The sequence below is a fragment of the Loxodonta africana genome, chromosome 3, assembly GCF_030014295.1.
Source record: "Loxodonta africana isolate mLoxAfr1 chromosome 3, mLoxAfr1.hap2, whole genome shotgun sequence".
NCBI lineage: Eukaryota > Metazoa > Chordata > Mammalia > Proboscidea > Elephantidae > Loxodonta > Loxodonta africana.
The window spans coordinates 101425045-101446963 of record NC_087344.1 but is presented as its reverse complement, the minus strand read 5'-3'; the positions used below and the strand labels follow the sequence as shown (position 1 = coordinate 101446963).

The 21919-nt window shown below is 39.1% G+C and overlaps 1 protein-coding gene across 5 annotated transcripts in view; it reads right to left on the bottom strand.

The window, feature by feature from the left end:
- The window catches only part of NFIA (nuclear factor I A), a 418368-nt gene that overhangs the window by 91094 nt on the left and 305355 nt on the right, over positions 1–21919 (bottom strand). For all 5 annotated transcript variants that reach the window (XM_023549533.2, XM_010591225.3, XM_003411049.4 and 2 more), the window contains exon 6: positions 19229–19356. In XM_023549533.2, the coding sequence (XP_023405301.1) occupies positions 19229–19356 (128 nt within the window). The remainder of the gene's footprint in view (positions 1–19228; positions 19357–21919) is intronic.

Genomic DNA, 21919 nt, shown 5'->3' with positions numbered 1-21919 from the left:
CGGAATTGACTCGACGGCAACGGGTTTGGTTTTTTTGGTATGGTGCAGTGGTTAAGACCTTGGCTGCTAACCAGAAGGTTGGCAGTTCAAATCTACCAGCTGCTCCTCGGAAATCTCATGAGGCAGTTCTACTCTGTCCTATAGGGTCATTATGAGTCAGAATCGACTCAATGGTAACAGGTTTTTGGTTACTATGTGCCAAGTGCTTATAAAGATCTCAAATTCCTACACTCTTTTCTCAGTAAGTATTACTATCGTACCTATAACTTAATGTTACAAAATATAAGTGCCAAGTGATGTCAAGCAACTTGCTGAAGATCATACAACTATTAAGTGGTATTTCAAACCCAGGTCTCTCTGTACAAATAAAATGTCACACTTCCTCTAGTAGTCTCCCCAGTATACTTTAGAAGCTGTGTCCTATTTAAGTCAATAAAGTTTATGTATAGCTGAAATTTCTAATTCAATTGTCTAAAGAAAATAATGAAAGAAAGGTTATATCCACCTCAAAAGAATATGCAAAAAATAAAAGCAACTCTGAAGTATACTAAGGATCATCTTGTCTTATACACCAAAGTTTTTTTGTTTTTTTTTTTTACCTTAGTAAAGATCTGTTAAGATTTTATTAGACACAAGAATGCATGATAAGGGATTCTAACATGGAACATCCAAGAAATAAATATTACACGCATTAAGGAGAAGATAATGACTCAAGATATTAAATTGCAAAAATGGTGTATATGCATATTCTTACATAAAACAGCACTATACACATTTAACTTTGTTAACACTTACAATAGGCCTCTTGCCTATTCAACAAGCTGTTTCTTCCATAATGTCTTCTGGCCCTTTTGAGACTTACTGATATCTTACAAGCCTAAAACTACGTTATAATGCTGTTAATACCTCACTTGACCAGAAGCCCTACTGCAGCACATACAATTGTTTAGAATTTAGTAAGTCTTGAAATCAAGGAAGGCCTCTGAGCTACTAAAATTAGTATCAAATAGTTATGCAACTAAGTTGAAGCATTTAACTCATAGGAAAGCCCAACAGGACTGTAGTTTTACAGAAACTAAGAAAAGAATGTTTCAAGGAGAAGGATGTGATCAACTGAATTGAAAGCTACTGAGAGGTCAGATATAATGAAGATAGAGGGTCCGCTCATTTTGGCAACATGAATGTTTCTGGTGATCTTGAAAATGGAGCTCTAGGAGAGTATGGCACATGGAAGATAGGTTAGAATAGTTTACAAAGTCAATGGGAAATGAAGAAATAAAGAAAATGAGTATAGTCAATCCTTCATGAAATTAGACTGTAGAGGGGGGCAGAAAAATGGGGTGGTAGCTATAAGGGGAATCCCTGAGAGTGCTAGCAGTTAATGCACTCTGCTGCTGAACAAAAGGTTGAAGGTCCCAGTCCACCCAGGGGGACCTCAAAAGAAAGGCCTAGCGATCTACTTCCAAAAAATAAGTCATTAAAAATCCTATGGAGCACAGTTCTACTCTGACACACATGGGGTCACCATGAGTTGGAATTGACTCAACTGGAACTGGTTTAGTTATAAGAAGACAGACGGAAGCAAAGGAGAGTTTTCTGAAAATGAGAGACAGTAAAGCATACTTGTATGCTGATAAGAATGGTCCAGCAGAGAGAAAGTAATGACTCAAAAGAAAGGGAAGATAATCGAAGTAGAAAAGTTCTTAAGAAGGTGAAAACCAAAAACCAAACCAAACTTTTTGCCATTGAGTTGATTCCAACTCATAGAGGCCCTATAGGACAGAGCAGAACTGCCCTATACAGTTTCCAAGGAGCACCTGGTAGATTTGAACTGCAGACCTTTTTGGTTAGCAGCCATAGCTCTTAACACAAATAATAAGCGAGGAGCCAGGATTTGAACCCAGCAGACCAAAGTCCTGGCTCCTTCCAGTGTACCGCTCTACCAAGGTGCCTCTTTCTGGAAAAAAAAAAAAAAAAAAAAAATTACCGATTAAACTCTATCTTATTGATACAAACTAAACTTGGGCTAGATTAAAACTGAGCTTATTAATGGTGTTTAAACAACTTCCTTCATGCAAATGTGCTAAGCCTGAATGACATGCTAAGTACTATTTTGACTGTTCCCAGATTCAGATTCGCCTACACCTTCAGGTCTGAATGTGGGGAAGACACCCCAGTCACCTCTGTCAGGCTAATAGCATCAGCATAAATTTTGGTGACATGCCTCAAGCACAGGGTGAGAGTTGAGTACCAGTACCATATTTCTGCAAGTCATCCACCAGCAGCAGATTTATGTTCAGGCTCTGCCTTCCAGATGCAGACTCGGCTGCACTCTCTAGCAATTCCCCCACAGGCAAGAACAGGGCCTTTCTAGGACCATTTCAGCTATAGCTTGTGATACATCACCTCTATCTGTGATGCTAAGTAAAGCCTGTGACTGGTTAAATCAATTCTATGGTAAAGGGACCACTCTGTTCCTCTGGGCATAAACATGCTGTATGATGCCAGAAGGTAGCTGAAGACACAGCACTCATCTTAGACTTGTGTCTAATGATAAAATCCATTAGGATTCATCCTCATGTAATGTATTATGATTAACACATGCAATAATAAAAAAAGGTAAAACATTCAGACTATTTTGACTTTTAACCTTTTTCAGTGAATAAAAATGTTTTAAAATCATTTTTATGATGGGGAGAACAAATGAAAGTTAATATACTTTGAGGTTTATCCTTCTTACTCTATATGTAGCCGTTTAAAATGAGCTAAAAGGACCCCCCTAAGAATTACCACATCATAAGGAAGTTCAGGTAATTTAATGTGCTTGGTGATACAAGCGATTTCTTCAATTTTTTAAAAATGGGAATGTGGAATAAAAATTATATGGATTATTCAGAGGGAAAGAAATGATGAGTTTTCTAATGCACTCCAAACGTCCATTTGTGAGCAAAAATTTACAGCCAGAGAGAATAAAGAATCGGCACAAAGAAAATGTCATACAAAAATCTGGTTTCTGTGCCAACAATAAAGACTCTTGACTCCTTAGGGGATTTCCTCTCCTTTCAGGGTAAACACAGACGCCCCAGTGTTAGGACTGAAAAAAAAAAAAATTGTACTTTGTGCTCCATATACTTATGAGAAGTTGGAGATTCCCTACTCTTCCCATTTTCTCCCTACCCATCCCACTCCCCACCCCCCATGTGTTAAAGGAAGGATTGATTTTGGCTCAACAGAGCAATGACACACATTCACAGAAGAGCTGAGCCTAAAGAAGAAATTACTGAGAAAACCAAATTATTTTCTTTGTGCCAGAAATAAGTGTAGTATATTACAGCCTAACATTTTATTCATTCTGCCTAGATATCCAGCAGAAAATTAAAAAGCTCAGCCATACATGTTTGGTTTATACCTACTCTGTCCAATATGGTAGCTGCTAACCACTTGTGACTACTTATTTTAAATTAATTAAAACTAAATAAATTAAAAAATTTGGTTGTTCAGTAGCATAGTCACTTTTCAGGTGCTCAATAGCCACATGGTATGGCTATGGTATCGGACAGCGTAGATATAAGACATGCCCATCACTGACGAAAGTGCTACCGAACAGCTCTGTTCTATAGGATATCAAATCACGTTTTATTTTTTTGCTCCCTCTGTCCAATAGCAGGCCAACCTTACTTTTGTATTTTTTCCAGCATGTTTAACTCTTTTTACAAATTCCAAAAGCAAAACATATGCTCTATACAAATGCAGAACTGCATTTCCTCCCCATTTTCAATAGCCCAAGGGTAACCCAGTGCTCTAGTTTGTAAATACTTTCTAGGTATTTTTTCTCTGCATATCTTACACATTTCGATGGTAAAGTTGTTTATTAAAATATGTTCACTTCTATCAGATAAAACATGACTAAAAGCCTGGAGATGAAAGGTCCTCCTGGTAAAGTTTAATTTGGAAGGGATGTGTAGTCTGCGAAGGTCCCCGTTCAAGACACGCCTCCTCTGAATGAGAGGTACAGAGGCTCTGTTGGTCCCAAAGTTCTTTGGATACAAGCAGAGCACCTATCACTTTACTTAAAGTAAAACTTTGAAACTGATTGAAACATTTCAGAAGGAAAGAAGAAATATAATTTTAAACCGCCTCTTCAAATTGCTGGTAACTGTGAAATCAAGTAATGAATGCTAGAAAAGGTTCTATCAGTAGAATCCAAGCTTAGTATAGTCAGCACTTTCTTGCTAAACCTTATTATGGCAAAGCATTTGATTTTTCATCTCTGCACTCTGTTCATCCCCACAAATAAACTACTTTGACCTCCACCTGTTACTTAGTAAAATCTGCCCGCCATCCTTCAATGACCCTCTTCTTTGCCTTCAAAGGCCTCTGAGTCCCGGAGAAAGCAGGAAGACAGAGTTGTGCAGTGAACTGAGCTGATATCACTTTTTAACTATTCAGTAGTTCGTAGTTCAAGTTAGAAGCTACACAGCAAAAGAAAATGGATTTTTTAAAAAGGCAGTGCTGTGGATGCTGAAAGAGAGCAACACATTTCATCATTGTAAATGAAGGTTTTCATAGAAAGAGGTTCTTTCTCTCTTGAGCTCTTATTTAATGTAGAAAGCTTTTGGCTCATTCCTTATAAGAAAACCTCTTTCTATAAGAGTCATGTCTTCATTTTAGATTGATGAGCTTAAAAATACTTCAAGTTCAAGAACACTCATTATATTGATATTCTGGAAAACAAAATGAACCATTAACTTCTAAAACAGCTTTGTGGATTCAAAAAGACCACACACTGTTATTAAACGCTATTAAAACAAACAAGTAAATAAATGCAAAACAATAAAAAAGCAAAATTAACAGTACATCTGTGAATCACACAACTACATGAGTCATTTTCTGAAGCATGGTATCTGACAAAATAGTTTTTTTCCAACAACGACATATCAGAAAAAAGTATTCTGTGTAAAGCTGGACCTCTGATTAATGCTATATTCAACAGACAAGATGGTATCTGTCTAATTACGTTAAATACTTATCTGAGAGGGATTAACAGGGTGTTTCTGCTCAGTGTCACTCTCCCTGACATTGTAATGACAGATCCGTTTACTTATGAGTTCAATTATTAGAAACAGTGCCGTTTTTTAAGCTGTCTTCATATCTTGGAAATATTTTATTAGAAGTAACTTATCTGACACTATGGATAAATGCTTGGCAGAGGTTTTCATATCAATTAACTAAATGAGCTAGCTCCATACCGTCACAGTCGTTCTTGGGTGTCTCATTTAAGTATGGTGAAACTTGAAAAAGCATAATACTTTTACATGGGAGTTAATGATTTACTCCTTTTCTCTTTGCCTTATTTGTTCAAATCCTAAAGCTTGGTTATCACTTAAACTAAAAACTGCTCATGGCTGACATTTTCTCTGGAGTCATGATTTAGTACTTCTCTTTCACATTCACACTTTTTTTGGAACCCAACAGAAGGATCCAATTTTATACAGATAATTCCCCACAGGCCAATCAGAATGGGTTTCTAGCTATGGTTGCTGCTATATGCCATCTTTTGCGGCTTCTTCTACTCATATAATGAACTTTATCCAGCACCTGTGAGGAAACGGTCTTTATACAAGGCAGAGAAACAGTAAACCACACTGGTTACTGCAACGAGGCGCTACAAGCCAAACCAAAGGACCGTTACCAAATGTGTCCATATAGACAAAATTTGGGTCCTCTGTTTATTCCCTCTACCTACTACCTTCAAATGACAATTACCACCAACCTTGTCCTTGAATATGAAACACTACCAAATATGGATACTGAATGTAAGTTAACTCACTAGACTGCTCCCCAAAGGGAAAGTTTATCTATTTCTCTTCTCTGGCTTTAGTCAACTTAAGGCAACTGTCAAGTAGGCTAAGTAGCAGATAATGACATTTACAACAAATGACATCCCTGTAAAAGTCTCAAAATGTACACTTAGTACATAAATTTATGTGACCCAACATGATATCTATGTGTTACCAGAAAAAAAAAATTTTTTTTAAACTAAAGGCATGTTAAGGCTTCAACAATGATGGACAAACTCATAAAAATATCAAGTACATCAAAAGATGAGAAATTACTAGTTAAGTCTTTTGAGGATAAGATTTCTTTTCTGAAGAAAAAAATTACTCATTGGAAGAAAGAACTCTTAAAATTAGAAGCAGGTGTCATCACCATGAAGTGATAAATATCAAAGAATAACTGGTCCTGAAAAGTATTCTTAGGCATTTCATACCACTTTTAATCCTTACACATCTTTCAACTTTAAAATATGAACGTGCTGCTTATATAAACCTCTAAAGAGTGTTAAAGCATGAGAGATGTTGCACAGCCATTTTGACAAACCCTCTCTTCAGTCAGGTTCATGAGATGGCTGAAAGGCAGATGGCAAATTCTGACTGGCATTAACTCACAAGTAATCATGATATCCTAGCATTCATTAATCTTGGGAACTAATCACAGTTAAGTGATTTCTGGGTTGAGCTAGCCAACATGGCAGTATAATCTGCTACTACAGAGGATACTTCAGATTAGAAATGGATACTAGGTTGCCATTCCTTGAATTTCTCAACTATGCAAATGGCAACTTTAACCACTTCTCACTATATATAAAGGGAATAAAGCCCTAGAGATTGAAATGTTTCTTAAAAATGAAGAACAATAAAATGTTCGCATCACATTAAAACTCCAAAGTGCAGGAGTTTTATCTGAATAAAAACCGAACATGTGCAGCTGTCTCTAATGCCAATTCTCCACAGAGGGCTGAAGGCGCTGAACCACCGGCACAGAGTTGCTCGCTCCAAACAGACCAGAGAACCGAGAACAAAAGCAACCTAGTATTTAAAACTTCAAAGGTTTCAGAAGGGTTTTTAATTGTAAAGAAAGGGAGGTCATTAATACTTTACTCTGAAGAGGCAAATCAACTAACTGAATTTAAACGGATTCAGTCATTTCATCTCAGTTTAATTTTTCATCATGTTTAAGAGATGCTTCGGAATAAAGTGGCTTTTATATTCCTGAAGTTTTTTCCTGTTTGAGAGACGTACTTTCACTATGATCTGGCTGCTGGAGAGAACCCTCTCCATTTTAATACCTGGGGTATCATTCAGGAACTATCAGGAAACAGTCACTGATTTACTACGTTGATGTTAAGTATTTCTCGTAATCTTCTACAACGTATTTCACCCATGATCTCGAAATGGGTGCCATGTCTTTGATTAATTGATGAGTTTATGATGTATTTGAAATCCTTGGATGGATAGAGTTGGATAAATAGGTGTTTATTGTAATCCTCTGAGAAGAAAAGCAACTGGGATGTGCACAGCCCCTCAGAAACTGCTGCACAGCACAAGCGGAAAAGCTATTGACTCCTGGGGTCTATATGAAGTGAAGACTCTTTCTTCCTTCTCTCCCCTTTTTCCCACTAAAAGCCTCTTATGCTGGAGTATTAAACACTACTTACTAAAAACATTAATGGCCAAAAAGGACAGAACTTTTATAAAAAGTGACACTGTTATTCTTGATTATTCAACTTAAATAGAATTAATCAGTATGCAGGAAAAATACAAAAACATATGAGAGAGGGAAGTAAGTCTAAAAATAGTATTAGTGATTTGTATAATTTTATTACAAATTAAAGGAATATATACATGTAGACACACACACACAGAGCTTAGAACAGCATATGGTCCATACATAGCAGGTGCTCAATAAACATTAGCTATTCCTATTACTTATAGAACACTTATACACTTAAAATTTTAGCAGCATTCCAGTGACAAAATACAAGCAAATTTATTTTTTATTGCTGATCAGATTGTGGTATTACTTGAGTCTATAAAGTATCTACATTGTAGGAACTACTTCACAGAATAGAACAGAGGAAGGAAAGACATTATTTAAATAAATATTGGTTTTTCCTTTATGCCAGAAATTAAAAATACTTGCTAGTTGACTTCTATAAATATTTAATAATATTTATAAGATACAGGAAAAACAACACAACAAACTCTTAGGTAAGTCTGATCTATGTATCTATGTTATTTATGTATCTACCTACCTACCTACCTTTCCTCCCTCCCTCCCTCCCTCCCCTCCTATCATCTTTTTATCTTGTTTTTCTCTTCTTCCAACTATACTGTTTTTATGTTTTTTGTTTTTGGTGACTGCAGTGTTTAAGTGTTCTGCAGCAACCCAAAAGGTCGGCAGTTCAAATCCACCAACTGCTCCTTGAAAAGCCTATGGAAAAGTTCTATTCTGTTCTAGAGGGTTGGCTATGTGTTGGGATTGACTCGATGGCATTTTTTTTTTTTTTTTCAATTTGGAATAACTTTGTCTTCTCTAAATCAAAAATATTTCCTTATAATCTGCCCAATTTTATAACCCACAAATCAGAAACTGCCTCTTTAAAACAGTGACAGTCCAGGATATTTGTGGTCTAAGCCAATGAAACCCTGGTGGCATAGTAGTTAAAGAGCTACAGCTGCTAACCAAAAGGTTAGCAGTTTGAATCACCAGGTATTCCCTGGAAACCCCATGCAACAGTTCTACTCTGTCCTATAGAGTCACTGTGAGTCAAAAATGATGCAATGGGTTTTTTGGTTTGGTTAAGCCAATGAATAAACTCCTAACTTGTATGATGTCGATCTTACTCTGTTACTTATATTACAGCCATTATAAAAGCAAGGATGGCGAGACTTTGTCTCATGTACTTTGGACATGTTATCAGGAGGGACCAGCCCCTGGAGGACATCACACTTGGTAAAGCAAGGGGTCATCAAAAAAGAGGAAGACTCTTAATGAGATGGATTGACACAGTGGCTGCAACATTGGGCTCAAACATAGCAACAATTTTGAGGATGGTGCAGGATCAGGGCAGTGTTTCCTTCTGTTGTACATAGGGGTTGGTATGAGTCGGAACCGATTGGAGGGCACTTAACAACAACAACAACAACAACATTACAGCCACTGGGTACTTGTTTAACCAGCTACTCTTTAACTGGGCTGTAGGCAACTTGAGAGCAAGGTCTGTCATGTTTATATGCCCTCTATCATCTTCCACAGTGCTTTGCATATAACATCCACTTATGTTTTCAATTTAATTACATAATATCTTAAGCGCATATAGCACTTTACAGTTTTAAAGTATTTACCAAAAAAAAAAGTGTAACATTTGTAAAAAGCTTTATAGTTTAAGTATACTTTAAATACATACATACATACATACATATATATATATATATATAAAGTACTCCGTGTAGAGTACCTTGCATAGTTCCTTGCACTCAGCTGGCACTTAATAAAAGGTAGCTCTGATTTTTATTATGATTTTATTTGATCTTTTCAAGGCTATAAGCTAGGAGGGCAGGCTGTTTTAGTGTCCTCAGTGTTCACAGATGCAGAAATGAAAATCACTCTCTTCTTTACCAGAGAAGTTTAATCCAAAGATGGGGTTATGAAAGAGAAAGTAGTTTGCTAAAGGTTTCAGGCTTGTTCATGGCAGAATAGTAGAATTCTGGATTTTTTATTCCTGGTTTGTTTCCTCTTTATACCAAATCAAACCCATTGCCACCAAGCTGATTTCAATTCATGGCTACTCCACGCGTCACAAAGTAGAACTGCTCCATGGTTTTCAGTGGCTGTGATCTTTCAGGTGATCTTTCTTCCGAGGTGCCACTGGGTTAGTTCAAACCATCAACTTTTCAGTTAGTAGATGAGCACAACGTGTGCCACCAGGGACCTTCTTTCCTTTTTATAATACATTCTCTCTTATTTTCTCCCTTCCATCAAGTCTATGAAGATTGTCGTGGTTGAAACAAAATTTGCTTCCAATTCCTCATTACAAGCTGCTAACTACAGGCCACAGGACAAGCCGGCACTTTGCTACCTAACACACTGGGCCAGGTTAACGACGGTGACAGGAACAGGGCGGAGAAAAAGATTTCACATATAAACCTTAGGTTCTAAGGGACATCTCTTTTTTCCTTCCCTTCTAGAATATTTACACAGCCTCATTTCCAAACATGGAATTAAAAATTTGGGAGTTTAGGTAATTTATTTACTCAGACAAGACCAGCTGAAATACAGCATCTGTTTTTCTGGGAGCTTCTGTATTCACAGAATTGTGCATCTGGGTTCTCAGATGCAAGTAGAGCTGCGCTCATGCATTCAACCAATGTATGCAGCACTCTGCTTCCCGAGCACTTCACCCTACTCTGAGGACAAGGTAGGACATGTGTGGTCTCCATCTTATTATTTATTTATCCATCCAACGAATAACAACTGAAGGCCTACCATGTGCCAGGTATAATAGTAGGCTTCAGGGCTACTACAGTAATTTTTTTAACCATGTTTTACCATATATATGTATATGACACACACACATACACACACACACACAGTGTGTGCATGTGAGAAGGGTATTTTTCTTCTAATAGGTAATCTTTTGGACACCACTTACAAGGGGGTTATTTTAAACCCTCTCCGAGCATGAAAAAAAAAAAAAAAAAGAATAGCTTTGATAAATAAGGTAAGGACATTTTTGAAGAGTGGTTGGGGTGCTCATCTTGTAATATAATTTTTCTGTCATAACCTTGACTTTGGATTAAATTTCTCTAATAAAGAAGGGTCACTAAAAATCAGGCCCTTTCTTACTGCACCATATTCCCCAGAGCACCAGTCTCTAATGAGCAGGTGCCAATACTAAAGAGATAACGGAAGAGAATGTTGTCACAGAATGATGCTTTCCCACTGCTCCATAAATGCAGAAGCCAAGACATTGATCCTATGGCAGTGTTCTGTAACAGCGACTATTCCTATTACAGCAGGCGATTGCAAGAGATTTAATCATTTTCCCTAATATATGCTAGTGCAGCGGCATGTCCATGATCAATGTACTATTGTTACCAGTCTGCTGCCTTTTTATTGGCATCGATAATGGGCCTCCTGTGTGTCTCAGCTGGAAGTATAGGTTAGTAAACTTCCCTCGCTCTTACAGTTGATGAATGATGGTTGGCAGTAAAATTAGGACTGGCAGAGTTGGGAGTCCAAGTGAACCTAATATGTGATATTTAAAATTATAATGAGCCAACATCTGTTTATAAAATCCAACCGAACCCCGGTCCTAAAGAGGACACTGAACCCCGATCCTAAATGTCCTGGGCTGCTGGTTGGTCAAATGCTTATCAATGTTTTTTCTACAACTGTCTTTAAACAATAAAATAATGTATTTCTTTACTTAATCATTATGATAGGGACAGACAGCATGCTCTTACAGTGCTTAATTTTGACCTTCAAAAATGGAGATTAGTTACTCTTCAGAAAGAAATTCCCTTCTGAACATTTTTAAGAAAAGAGCTCCAACGAAAATGACTACTTACCAAATTTAACTCTAAAAGTTTTCACTGAACTATTTGAAACTCCAGCATCTTGGCTAATATAACTGTGCCTATTGATAAGGTTTTACAGTCACAATATAGCTGAAGGCATGTTACAATTTTGAATATTTTCTACAGGAGAGAATGAATGTAAGTAGCCTCTTATTCCTGTTTTCAAACATGCCATTAAATTTCACTAAACGATACTGTAATTTCATATTTTTTCAAGATAAAAATTAGCATTATTTCCGGTCTGCTGACACTGACTGATATGTATGTGCTCAGCGTGCACATGGTGCAACTCAGTAATCCCTGAAGCCCACCGGGTGCTTGGTATAACTTCTCCACTTTGGGGAAACAGAGAACCTGAAAGGGGTTCCTAGGATGGCAACAGAGCTGACTTGCAATTAACGGAAGAAGATACAGTAAAACCTGTGAAAGCTAGAACCTGTGTAAGGCAGAAGCCTGCCAGAGAAGGAAAACGCAGATATTTTTCACTAAAACAAGCAATAGAAAAGTGGGAAGATCGCACCCTGTCAATGGCGGAAAACTTGTAAGACCTGGAAAACGAAGGCAGTTCCGTGGAGTTTCAGCCCTCACAGGTTTCAGTGTATATGAATATAATTTAACTTTATGTATACTAATGGTTGGGAGACTAAGAGACTTCACTTCTCACTTTTAACTACATGAATGTTTCTCCTTTAGTATATACCCCTTCCTTTGTTCCCTTCAACTGAAACCCAGTTTAATCACCACCTTTTGAGGAATGTGTCCCTATTCTCCAAACCCATTTAACAGCTCTCTTTTCTACTCCTATAGCATTTAACCCTGTCTGCTTTCAACCACAGTCAGCTGGGTAAAGTCTGTCTACCTCAATAATAGTAATGGTGATATTTCACATGATCAGAGAACGTTACCTTTTACAAAGGACTTCAGTCTTCATTACCTCATTTGATTGTTATAACTTGGTTACATAGACAGGGCAGAAATAATAGTTCCCATCTTACAGACAGTGTCTGACACCGAGGACCTGAAGAAATTTGCCCCTGAAGATGGGGGCTTGATAGAGTCATCATTGTATCTAATCTAGTATACTGCACAAAGCACTTAATAAAGACTTGGATTGACTTGAATTATAATGATTAGGTGACCAGTCATTCTTCTTCATGTAAACCAAACCCAAACTTCTTGCCTTCGAGTTGATTCTGACTCACAGCGATCCTACAGAACAGAGTAGAACCGCCCCATAGGGTTTCCAATGAGCGGGTGGTGAATTGAAGCTGCTGACCATTTGGTTAGCAGCCGTAGCTCTCAACCACTGGGCGACCAGGGCTCCAATGGACCAGCACTTAAACTGGAGGAGAAGGGCTTGGGTCAGACATGAGAGAACTTTTTTTCCTGCTGTGAGGTATCTAAACACTGCTTGAGTCACCAAGTGCACAGTCTTCTCTGATCTGCTTGAAAATTGGTTAGATTTCTATCTATCTCAAAGAGTTTTAATGACATTCCTACTTAAAGTAGAGAGAAAGGGTGGGGAGCACAATATTTAATGTTAAAGTCACTTTCAGGGAAAGATTTAGTGGCCAGAACCTGTAAAAAGAACAAATGAGTAGCCCACATCAGCACTTTTCATACCCTATGGACTCAACAGCAATGGGTTTGTTTTTGTTGTTGTTCTTTGTTTGTTTTTAAAGTGCATAAGAGCCACCTGAAGATCTTGTTAAACTTCAGTCAGTCTGGGTAGGTCCTGAGATTCTGCATTTCTAATAAGCTCCCAGGTGACACCATGTTGCCAGTCCTTGAACTACACTGAGCAGAAGGGTCTGTGTTGTCTGACATGGGCGTTTCTTAACACTTAGCATAGAAGAAAATCTGATAGAGAAATCTGAAAACTTTCACACATAGATAAATCTGGGCGATTATCTAAACTATAAAAAACATTCTCTAAAGGGTTCACTACTGGGATTCGTGATAGAGAACTTCTAATAAACAATTTTCTTTTAAAAAAATTTGATTCATTTAAAGGAATGCCCTTAAAAGTGAGGGATACTTTAATAAAGTTTTATACACCACTACTAGTAAATGGAGCACTTGGCTAAGCCTTAGCAATCTTTTTGCTTAATGTTGTTGTTGGTTGCTATCGCATCAATTCTGACTCATGGAGTCACCATGTGTGCAAAGTAGAACTGCTCCATAGCGTTTTCAAGGCTGTGACCTTTCAGAAGCAGACTGCCAAGCCTGTCCTTTGAGGCACCTCTATGTGGGTTTTAACCGCCAACCTTTTTTGGCTAGTAGTCTAGGACTTAACCATTTGCACCACTAGTTAATAATTCGATTTGGCTGAATAATAGCCTGCAGATTGACAATACAGTAAGCACCAATCTTGAAAGGATTATTGATAACAAATTTTGCTTTCAGGTTTATCGACAGCACCTAAAATTCTCTGCTTTGTGGCTTCATTCAATCGATCAATATTTATTGAGTATCTATTATGTGCCAAGAGTCTTTGGGTATTGCAGATGGTTAATTCACTTGGCTACAGACCAAAAGGTTGGAGGTTGAATCCATCCAGGGGCACCTCAGAAGAACGTCCTGGTGATCTACTTCTGAAAAGTCAGTCACTGAAAACCCCATGGAGCTCAGTTTTATTCTGACACACATGGGGATTGCCATGAGTCGGAGTTGACTTGAGGGCAACTGATCTTTTTTTTTTTTTAAATAATATTTTATTATGTTTTCACTAAAAGATTACACAGCAAGTAAGGTTCCCATTTAACAATTACTATACAAATTGTTCAGAGACATTGGTTACATTTTTCACAATGTTTACTCCCAGTAATCTGGCTTCCCTGGCCCCTTACCCTCTCATATTTGGTTTAGAGTCATTGTTGATCATTTGTGATTGGGTTTTACTATGTGCCAGATGCTGTTATTTTGCTGGGGACATAGCAGCAGAAAAGATACAGTCCCAGTGCTGATGGAGTCTGTGTTCTGGAAAGAGAAGATAGGCACTAACAGTAGACAGTGGCATGAGGAAAGTAAAGCAGGACTTTAGATGACAGGATGATGGGGAGAGAGTCAATAGCTACTTTGGTTTGGGTATTACTTGAACAAGGACCTGAAAGGTGAGCATTCTTTAATTTTATGGGGAAAATATCCATTCGAACTCACAACAACCCTAGAGAACAGAGCAGAACTGCCCTATAGGGTTTCCAAGGCTGTAATCTTTACAGAAGCCGACTGCCACATCTTTCTCCCTTGTAGCAGCTGGTGGGTTCGAACCACCTACCTTTCGGTTAGCAGCCGAGTGCTTAACCACTGCACCACCAGGGCTCCTTGATAATACTAGATTTTGTTAACAGTTAATACTAGCTGCTTATATACTGTGTTCTACGTGTATTTAACACCCATACTCCTATGCTGGTCTAGGTTGTAAATAATGTGCGGCAAGGGTTTAGGACAAGGAAACAGATTTCTCTGGTTCTCCGGCTGAGTTTTTTCTTAGTTGTATTACTTTAAGAAATTTAAGTTATAAGTCCAGGATATGAAACCTTAAAATACAGGCATATGCATTTATGGCAAAAGAAGTCTGTAAATATAGAAGACAAAACTTACAGTCTGAAATCAGATTTGGGTTTACATTTTCCAAATCTACTAATTTACTATCTGTGAGGTCTTGGGCATGTCATTTAACCTTTCTGTGTTTTAGTTTTCATCTCTATAAAGGCAAGATGATTCTATCTTGCATGTTTTATATGAGGATAATAAAAACTACTGGCACATAGTAGGTACTCAAATAACTGTAACTGTAATTTTTACCATATACATGAAAGCACCATGCACAGGGTTTGACCCAATGTAAGCACTTGCCTTCTTATTTTTTTTTTGCATTAGTAGTTTCCTTCCTATTTATTTGCATTATCAGTGTCTCTGTAATTCTTCACTTGTACAGATAAACAAGCGTTGACGGTATGAGCCGTTCTGCTTGGTGGAATTTCATAGGACCCGTTTCATCAGCGCATGATTAGCTTCAAAGCTTCAAATCTAACCCAGTTTTGAGACAACTGGAAAACGAAACTAAGTGGAGGGAACAAATGCGGCATTGTAAGAGAATCAAAAGTCAGCTTGAGGTTGTCTGATTTTTTTTTAAACTAACATCATCTTTAATCTCCTATGCCCTTCTTCCCAGATAAATCGAGCTGTGCACCAAAAGTGCTGAGATAAACTAATGGGGAACAGGATACTACAAAAGACGTTTGAAAAGAGCTCATGTAATTTACTGCACGTCTGGTTTGTTTTACTTTCTAAAGTCTTCCTGTTGCTCAAGGAGATTTGTCTCTTCTGGCAACCTTCGGCCCTCTTTTGGCCGTGGAGTCCTGAAAAAGCATTTGGGGGCAGGTAAACAGATGCTAGGGTCTGTGAGTGAGGAGTAAGTAGAGGCCCTGCTTCCGGTGTCACATCTGAGGCATAAACAAAGTATCCTTTAGTACTTGTGTGAGAACATTATCCCAATGTAGGCAACCAAGACGCTACCCGGTGCATTCAGATATACATAACTCCCAACATATTTCTGAAGGTAATTTACATGAGTGAACCACTAAAAGCCTCCTACTCAATTAACTGTACCCCTGGGGAAAAGCTATGCAGGCCCGGGTAAGTGTGGGAACAACAGAAAGGTGTTCTCTGTGCCAAAAAGGGGATTGGGCTTGATGGAAAATCCCCAAAAAGGACCATCTGGCAGCATAAATTATCCATTTAAAATGGCTGGTGTGAGTTAATGACACCAAAGTCACCATGAACATGTGCAACATCCTTCAGTTGAGTTTTAATGTCCCCTCAGGCCCTGTTTCAATTATGACTTTCTATGCTGAATATGGCCAAATGTAAATTTATCCAGTGTCCTGCCCACTCTTCACGGACATATACCATGAAACTGCATTTTTCGTAATGAAATGGGAGTAGAGAATGGAGAATCAGTTCAGGACTACAGTTGTGGGGATTTCTTTAAGAAGACTATATATACATACATGTATATATATATATATACACACACACACATATCTAAATATAAATATATGTATATAATCTCCTCACAAAAAGGATTCAGCCATTAAACTATTCAATAAATGCAAAGGGTATAGGTTTCAAATATTAAAATTTATGGTCATTTGAATCATGCGTGGATAGGAATAGGAAGATATTACGCCGAATAAGAATCACTAGGCTAAAGTACTTTATTTTCAACCAACCACACTACCCCCAAATACCCCAAAAGAAATCTACTTAAGGGCCCAGAGAACATGCAGTACTGGAGAGCTTCGTGCATATCAACATAATAAAGCAGCTTCAATGTGCATAAAAATGCATCTGTACACTACTTGAGCACAAAGGTACCAAACTGACATATCTTGATTTTGACTTTCACTGAAGCAGGTAAGAATCCCTAGGTGACACAAACAGTTAAGCACTTGACTACTAACTCAAAGGTTGGAGGTTTGAACCCAGGCAGAGGTACCTCAGAAGAAAGACCTCGTGATCTGCTTTTCAAAGACCACAGCCTTGAAAACCCTGTGGAGCTCAGTTCTACTCTGACATACATGGGGTCACCATGAATTGGAATTGACTTGACAGCAACTGGTTTGGTTGGATTTTTTTGGCTAGGGCTCTACTCAGACTTTTAAAAAGCATTCAAAGAAATCTTACATCTTTTAATTTTTTAACAGTACATAAACTTTTCATTGGCACTATGCCGAGGTCATGCTGATGATGCAGTTAATGGCAGTGAGCAGTCAGCATTTTCATGTTCACTTAGGCGCGGTTTATTTCTTAGCAACTCTAGGCTAACTGGCACGAGTATGAGTGTGGAGCGAAGTTGATGCAGGACTTGATAGAAGAACCATCACACCTCAGTGTTGTGCTGGTAGTAACTACGAAAGAAGGTTCCAGAGGCTAATCCTGCCATTCCTACACTTCCCTCACCACTGTATACTGGTCTGTTTCTGTGTCTGCATTCCACCCTTGATTGTAGATTCCTTGCAATCAGGGGCCACAGCCTTCCTATCCATCTATGAACTCCAAGAACCTGGCATAGTGCTTCACACAGAGAAAGTGCCCAATTAAATTGGTGAATGAATGAGTGAGATGAGTGAGAAAATTACTAGTAGCAGCCTGGCAAAGCAAAATTTTTACATTTCAGTGAAGGAATCAAGATAAAGGACCCAGCCACTAGGGTCTGAGGTGTGTTTTCCTTTTGTTTTTCATTACCATAAGTAAAAGTGACTTTTTTTTTTTGTGGTAAAGGGTGTATACTTCCATGAATTTTAATACCTGTAAAAATCTATGTAATCATCACCTCAATCAGGATACAGGACAGTTTCATCATCCCAAATACCTCCCTCTATTTCTTTATAATCACACCCTCCAAGGGTTGTCTTTTGATATGTTAGGGAGGAGAAGAGGGAGTAAGATACAAAGATGAAGTGGTTAGTTCAGGTATTTTCTTGGTGCTTGTCTGTTCTTGCAGGGAATTACTACAAGGCGTGGGTAGCAGAAGACTGTCAGAAAACATTTTTTTCATACTTGCTCTGTATTAGGTATAATTCGTGATGTTGTTGTTAGGTGCCATAGAGTCGATTTCAACTCATAGCAACTCCATGTGACAGAGGAGAACTTCCCCATAGGGTTTTTCAGGTTGTAATCTTTTTTGGAGCAGATCACTGGGTCTTTCTTCCATGGAGCTGCTGGGTAGGTTCGAACCCCCAACCTTTCCGTTAGCAGCTAAACTCTTAATCATTGCGCCACCATCCTGGGCGTAATTCTTAGATGGGTTATGTATGTTACCTCATAGATAGGCTATGTATGTTACCTCATTTAATTCTCATGAATAGTAAAATAACTGTTGGTATTATTACTATCAGATTATAAAAATAGGGACATTTAGGCTCAGAGAGTCTAGGTAATTTGCCAACAATCCCACAGCCAGTAGAAGCAGAAGGCAGGATCATGCTCTGTCTGGTTCCAAAGCCCACATTCTATCTTCTGTACCCACTTGATTGCATATTGGGGAAGTCACTGGACAACATTCCCCTTATCCATATGGAAGTTATACATTGAAAAAGGTTTTACAAAGCTTCTGCTATCAGAATTATTCGCATTGTTTCCAAGACTCCAGGGTCAAGACTAGTCTACCCCAGGAAGTTAGACTAGCAGTTATCATTTGTTCAGTAAAGATGAACATAAAGATAGTAGTTCCATTAAAAAGGGAAAAAATCCTGTTGATATCCAGTAACAGAAAAGATGACAAAGTATCCTCGTTTTATAAAAACACAGGTATAAAGCGTAGCCAAGGGAACCCATTCTCCTTTCTAATGATACCAATCTAGTTGCAAAATTTGATTATTATTATAATCATAAAAGATAACAAAGCAAAAAGCTAGTTAGGAGTCTCTTAGTAGTGCAAACAGTTAATGCACTAACCAGCTAACAGAAGGTTAGCAGAGGCTGCCCAGAGGCACCTTAGAAGAAAAGGCTGATGCCCTACTTCTGAAAAATCAGCCACTGAAAACCCTACGGATCTCAGCTCTGCTCTGACAGACAAGGTTGACATGAGTTGGAATCAACTCTGCAGCAGCTGGTACTGGTACTGTCACAGTCACCCTTTTATAAAGGTGGCAATCAGGGTACAATACAAATGAGTGTTCATATTGTAAAAGTAGACTTCCCTGAGCTTTCTTTCTTAACTTGCATGCACCTTATGGTACCCCACACGCATTTTCAACTGCACAGTGTTAGCCACATCCCATCACCACCCTGCTTACCTGGCTCTACTTCATGCCATCCACTTGACTGACTGCCACTTCCTGGGGAGCGCCCTTGGCCTGTATAAAATGGCTCTTCACCAGGACTGTCCATTTCATCCTCCACAGACTTGAGGCGCTTTGTGGAGCTGAAATAGCAAATGGGTAAACGTTTAAAAGTGATCCAAACCACCTTTTTCTTGGACATTGCACCTCTGGTTGAAGGCAAGCCAAGGGAGGAAGCAATTGGGCTGCTTCATGTCGTTCTAGGACTCCTTTTAAGCACTTGTTCAGTTTGGTGAATCACTGGAGGTGGAGCGCAGTCTTGGGTATGTGTTGTTCCAAGTGTCTGGGTTTGATTTTTATTGTCACTCAAGCTGCTGCTGCTGCCACATCCTGTTCCTTTTTTCCTTTGAGGAACTGGTGGCTGGCTCTGCTCTTGCCTCCACCTGGAGCTGCCGGCAACAAGCCCACGTTTCCTGTCTCCCCAGGCAGTGGCTGGGACCTAGCCATTGGCAATATACCTAGACATAAGTTCAATCCCCGCAGGCACCCCAGAAAGGATAAAAATCAAGGCTCATGACCTTGTGAGAAAAACTTGGATGTTTTTGTTTTTGGCTATGTTTTTTCTTCTTCAACTTGAATTTGCTCACTCAACAAATATTTACTGTGTAGCTACAATAGTCCAGGTACTGCTCTAGATACTAGAGATAAAACAGTGGACAAAACAGATAAAATTAGGGTGAAGGAGTTCACTGCCTTGTGAGAACTAGGGGTAAGGAAAAAGACTGGTCTGATGAATTACGCCCTTCCTTTTTTTTTTTTTATACACAGGTTGCCAAAATAAAGTTCTAGTCCATCAGGCAATGATCTTTGTTTTTTGGAGCAGTATAGTTGAGAAACTTCCAGAATGCATGACATTTCCTTTGGTTGAAAGACTGAATATTTTCCAAGTTGAAGCTTCAGAAGCGAAAAGATAGTGAAATGCTACAAGCTACTATTCTTAGTCTAGTTGCCTTAACTGATAATATCACTGTTACGGATTGAATATTGCCCCCCAAAAATATATTTTGGAATTCTCACCCCTGTGCCTGTGGATGGGATCCTGTCTGGAAATAAGGTTTTCTTTGTTATGTTAGTGAGGCCCTTTCAGTGTAGGATGTGTCCTGAACCTTCTGAGTTACAAGGGGTAGCAGAGAAGCAGAGACAAGGAAGCACAAATGGGGGAAGAGACAGGTGCTATCTGATGATGACAGAGGGAGATGAATCTAGAAGCCCAGGAACTCCTAGGATTGCCAGCTACTAGGAGCTGAAATAGAAAAAGAAGGATGTTCCTTTAAAGCAACACTCTGAATTTGGACTTCTAATCTCCAGAAGTATGAGAAAATTTCTGTTCTTGAAAGTTACCCACTTGTGGTATGTCTGTTACATCAGCAGTAGCAAACTAAGAAACCAGCACACTAGCAGAGGGGTAGATTTCATGCCTATTGGGTGTGCTTGTTGGAAAAGATCTTCCTCACCTGTCAGGGTACAGGATGTTTAATACATTCTCATTCGACAAACACTGACTGGGTACCTCCTGTGTGCCAGGTGTTATGCTAAGTGCTGGATACAGAGATGACTCAGACACAGGCAATGACTTTATGGAGTTCACAGTCTAGTGGATGGAGGCAGAGAGGTCATCAAAACTGTGCATTCAGATGGGACCACACATAGGATATAGTGTTCACACAATGGAAGAAGGGAACAATGATACGCCTGAGAGGTCAGGAAAGGCTTCCTAGATGAAATGGCTCCTGAGCTGTCTTTAAGAGTGAGTATCAAGGAGACAGGGCATAAAGAAGGACAGGGAAGAAACAGGCTGTTATTCAGCTGGTACACCACTCAGGTCACCAATTGTGGGTTTTAAAATACTTTACCAATTGTGGTGAAATGAGTTTCTTTGTGTGGCCTTTTGCCTTGGTTCTTCAGAAAAACAGCTTGAGAGATTTTCCCCTAAACTCTGAGGAATTACATTTGCCCAAGTTTTCTACCCCAGAGGGTTTGTTACTTTGTCTAGGTTGATTGACATTTCCTGGGTAAACTGTAAACATTTTATGGTTTGATACTCTTTGTCTGGCCTGGGGCTGCAGCCTGCCCTATGACTGGTATGCACCTTGCAGTGACTGGTCAATATGCTATGCAAACGAAGTGTCTGTGTCCTACCGAGAGGACATTGGTCAGTTAGTGGCCCTGATGGGAGGGCCATGCCTTGAAATCAATGTGGAGTTTGCTTATATATGCAGCCAACCCCATAGAGATGGGTAGACAGAAAGAAAGCAGACAGAAGCAGAAGGAAAAAAAGAAGAGAGAAGCAGAGAGAAAGGAGGCAAGGAACCTCTGAAATAGCTGTAACACAGGCTGAGGGCTGTAACACTGAAGACACAGAGAAGCCCAGAAGAGGCCCTGTGGCAGAGCTGGAAGTGACAGGCCTGGAAGGGGCCCTGAGGCAGAACCTGTAGTGATGGCAAAAACATGCTGCTAGGACTGGTGCTAAGAGAGCTGAACATATCTGCTACACTGGCTATGAGCTGGGTCAGTTAGCTGTAGAGAGGCCGACAAGAGGGAAGCCGAAGGCAGAGAGGCCTGTTCTCAGGGGCCAAGAGGAAATCTGTCCTCAGGGGGCTGAGAGGGGGTATGCAAGGCAGAGAGACGGGTCTGCTTGCTTGAGTG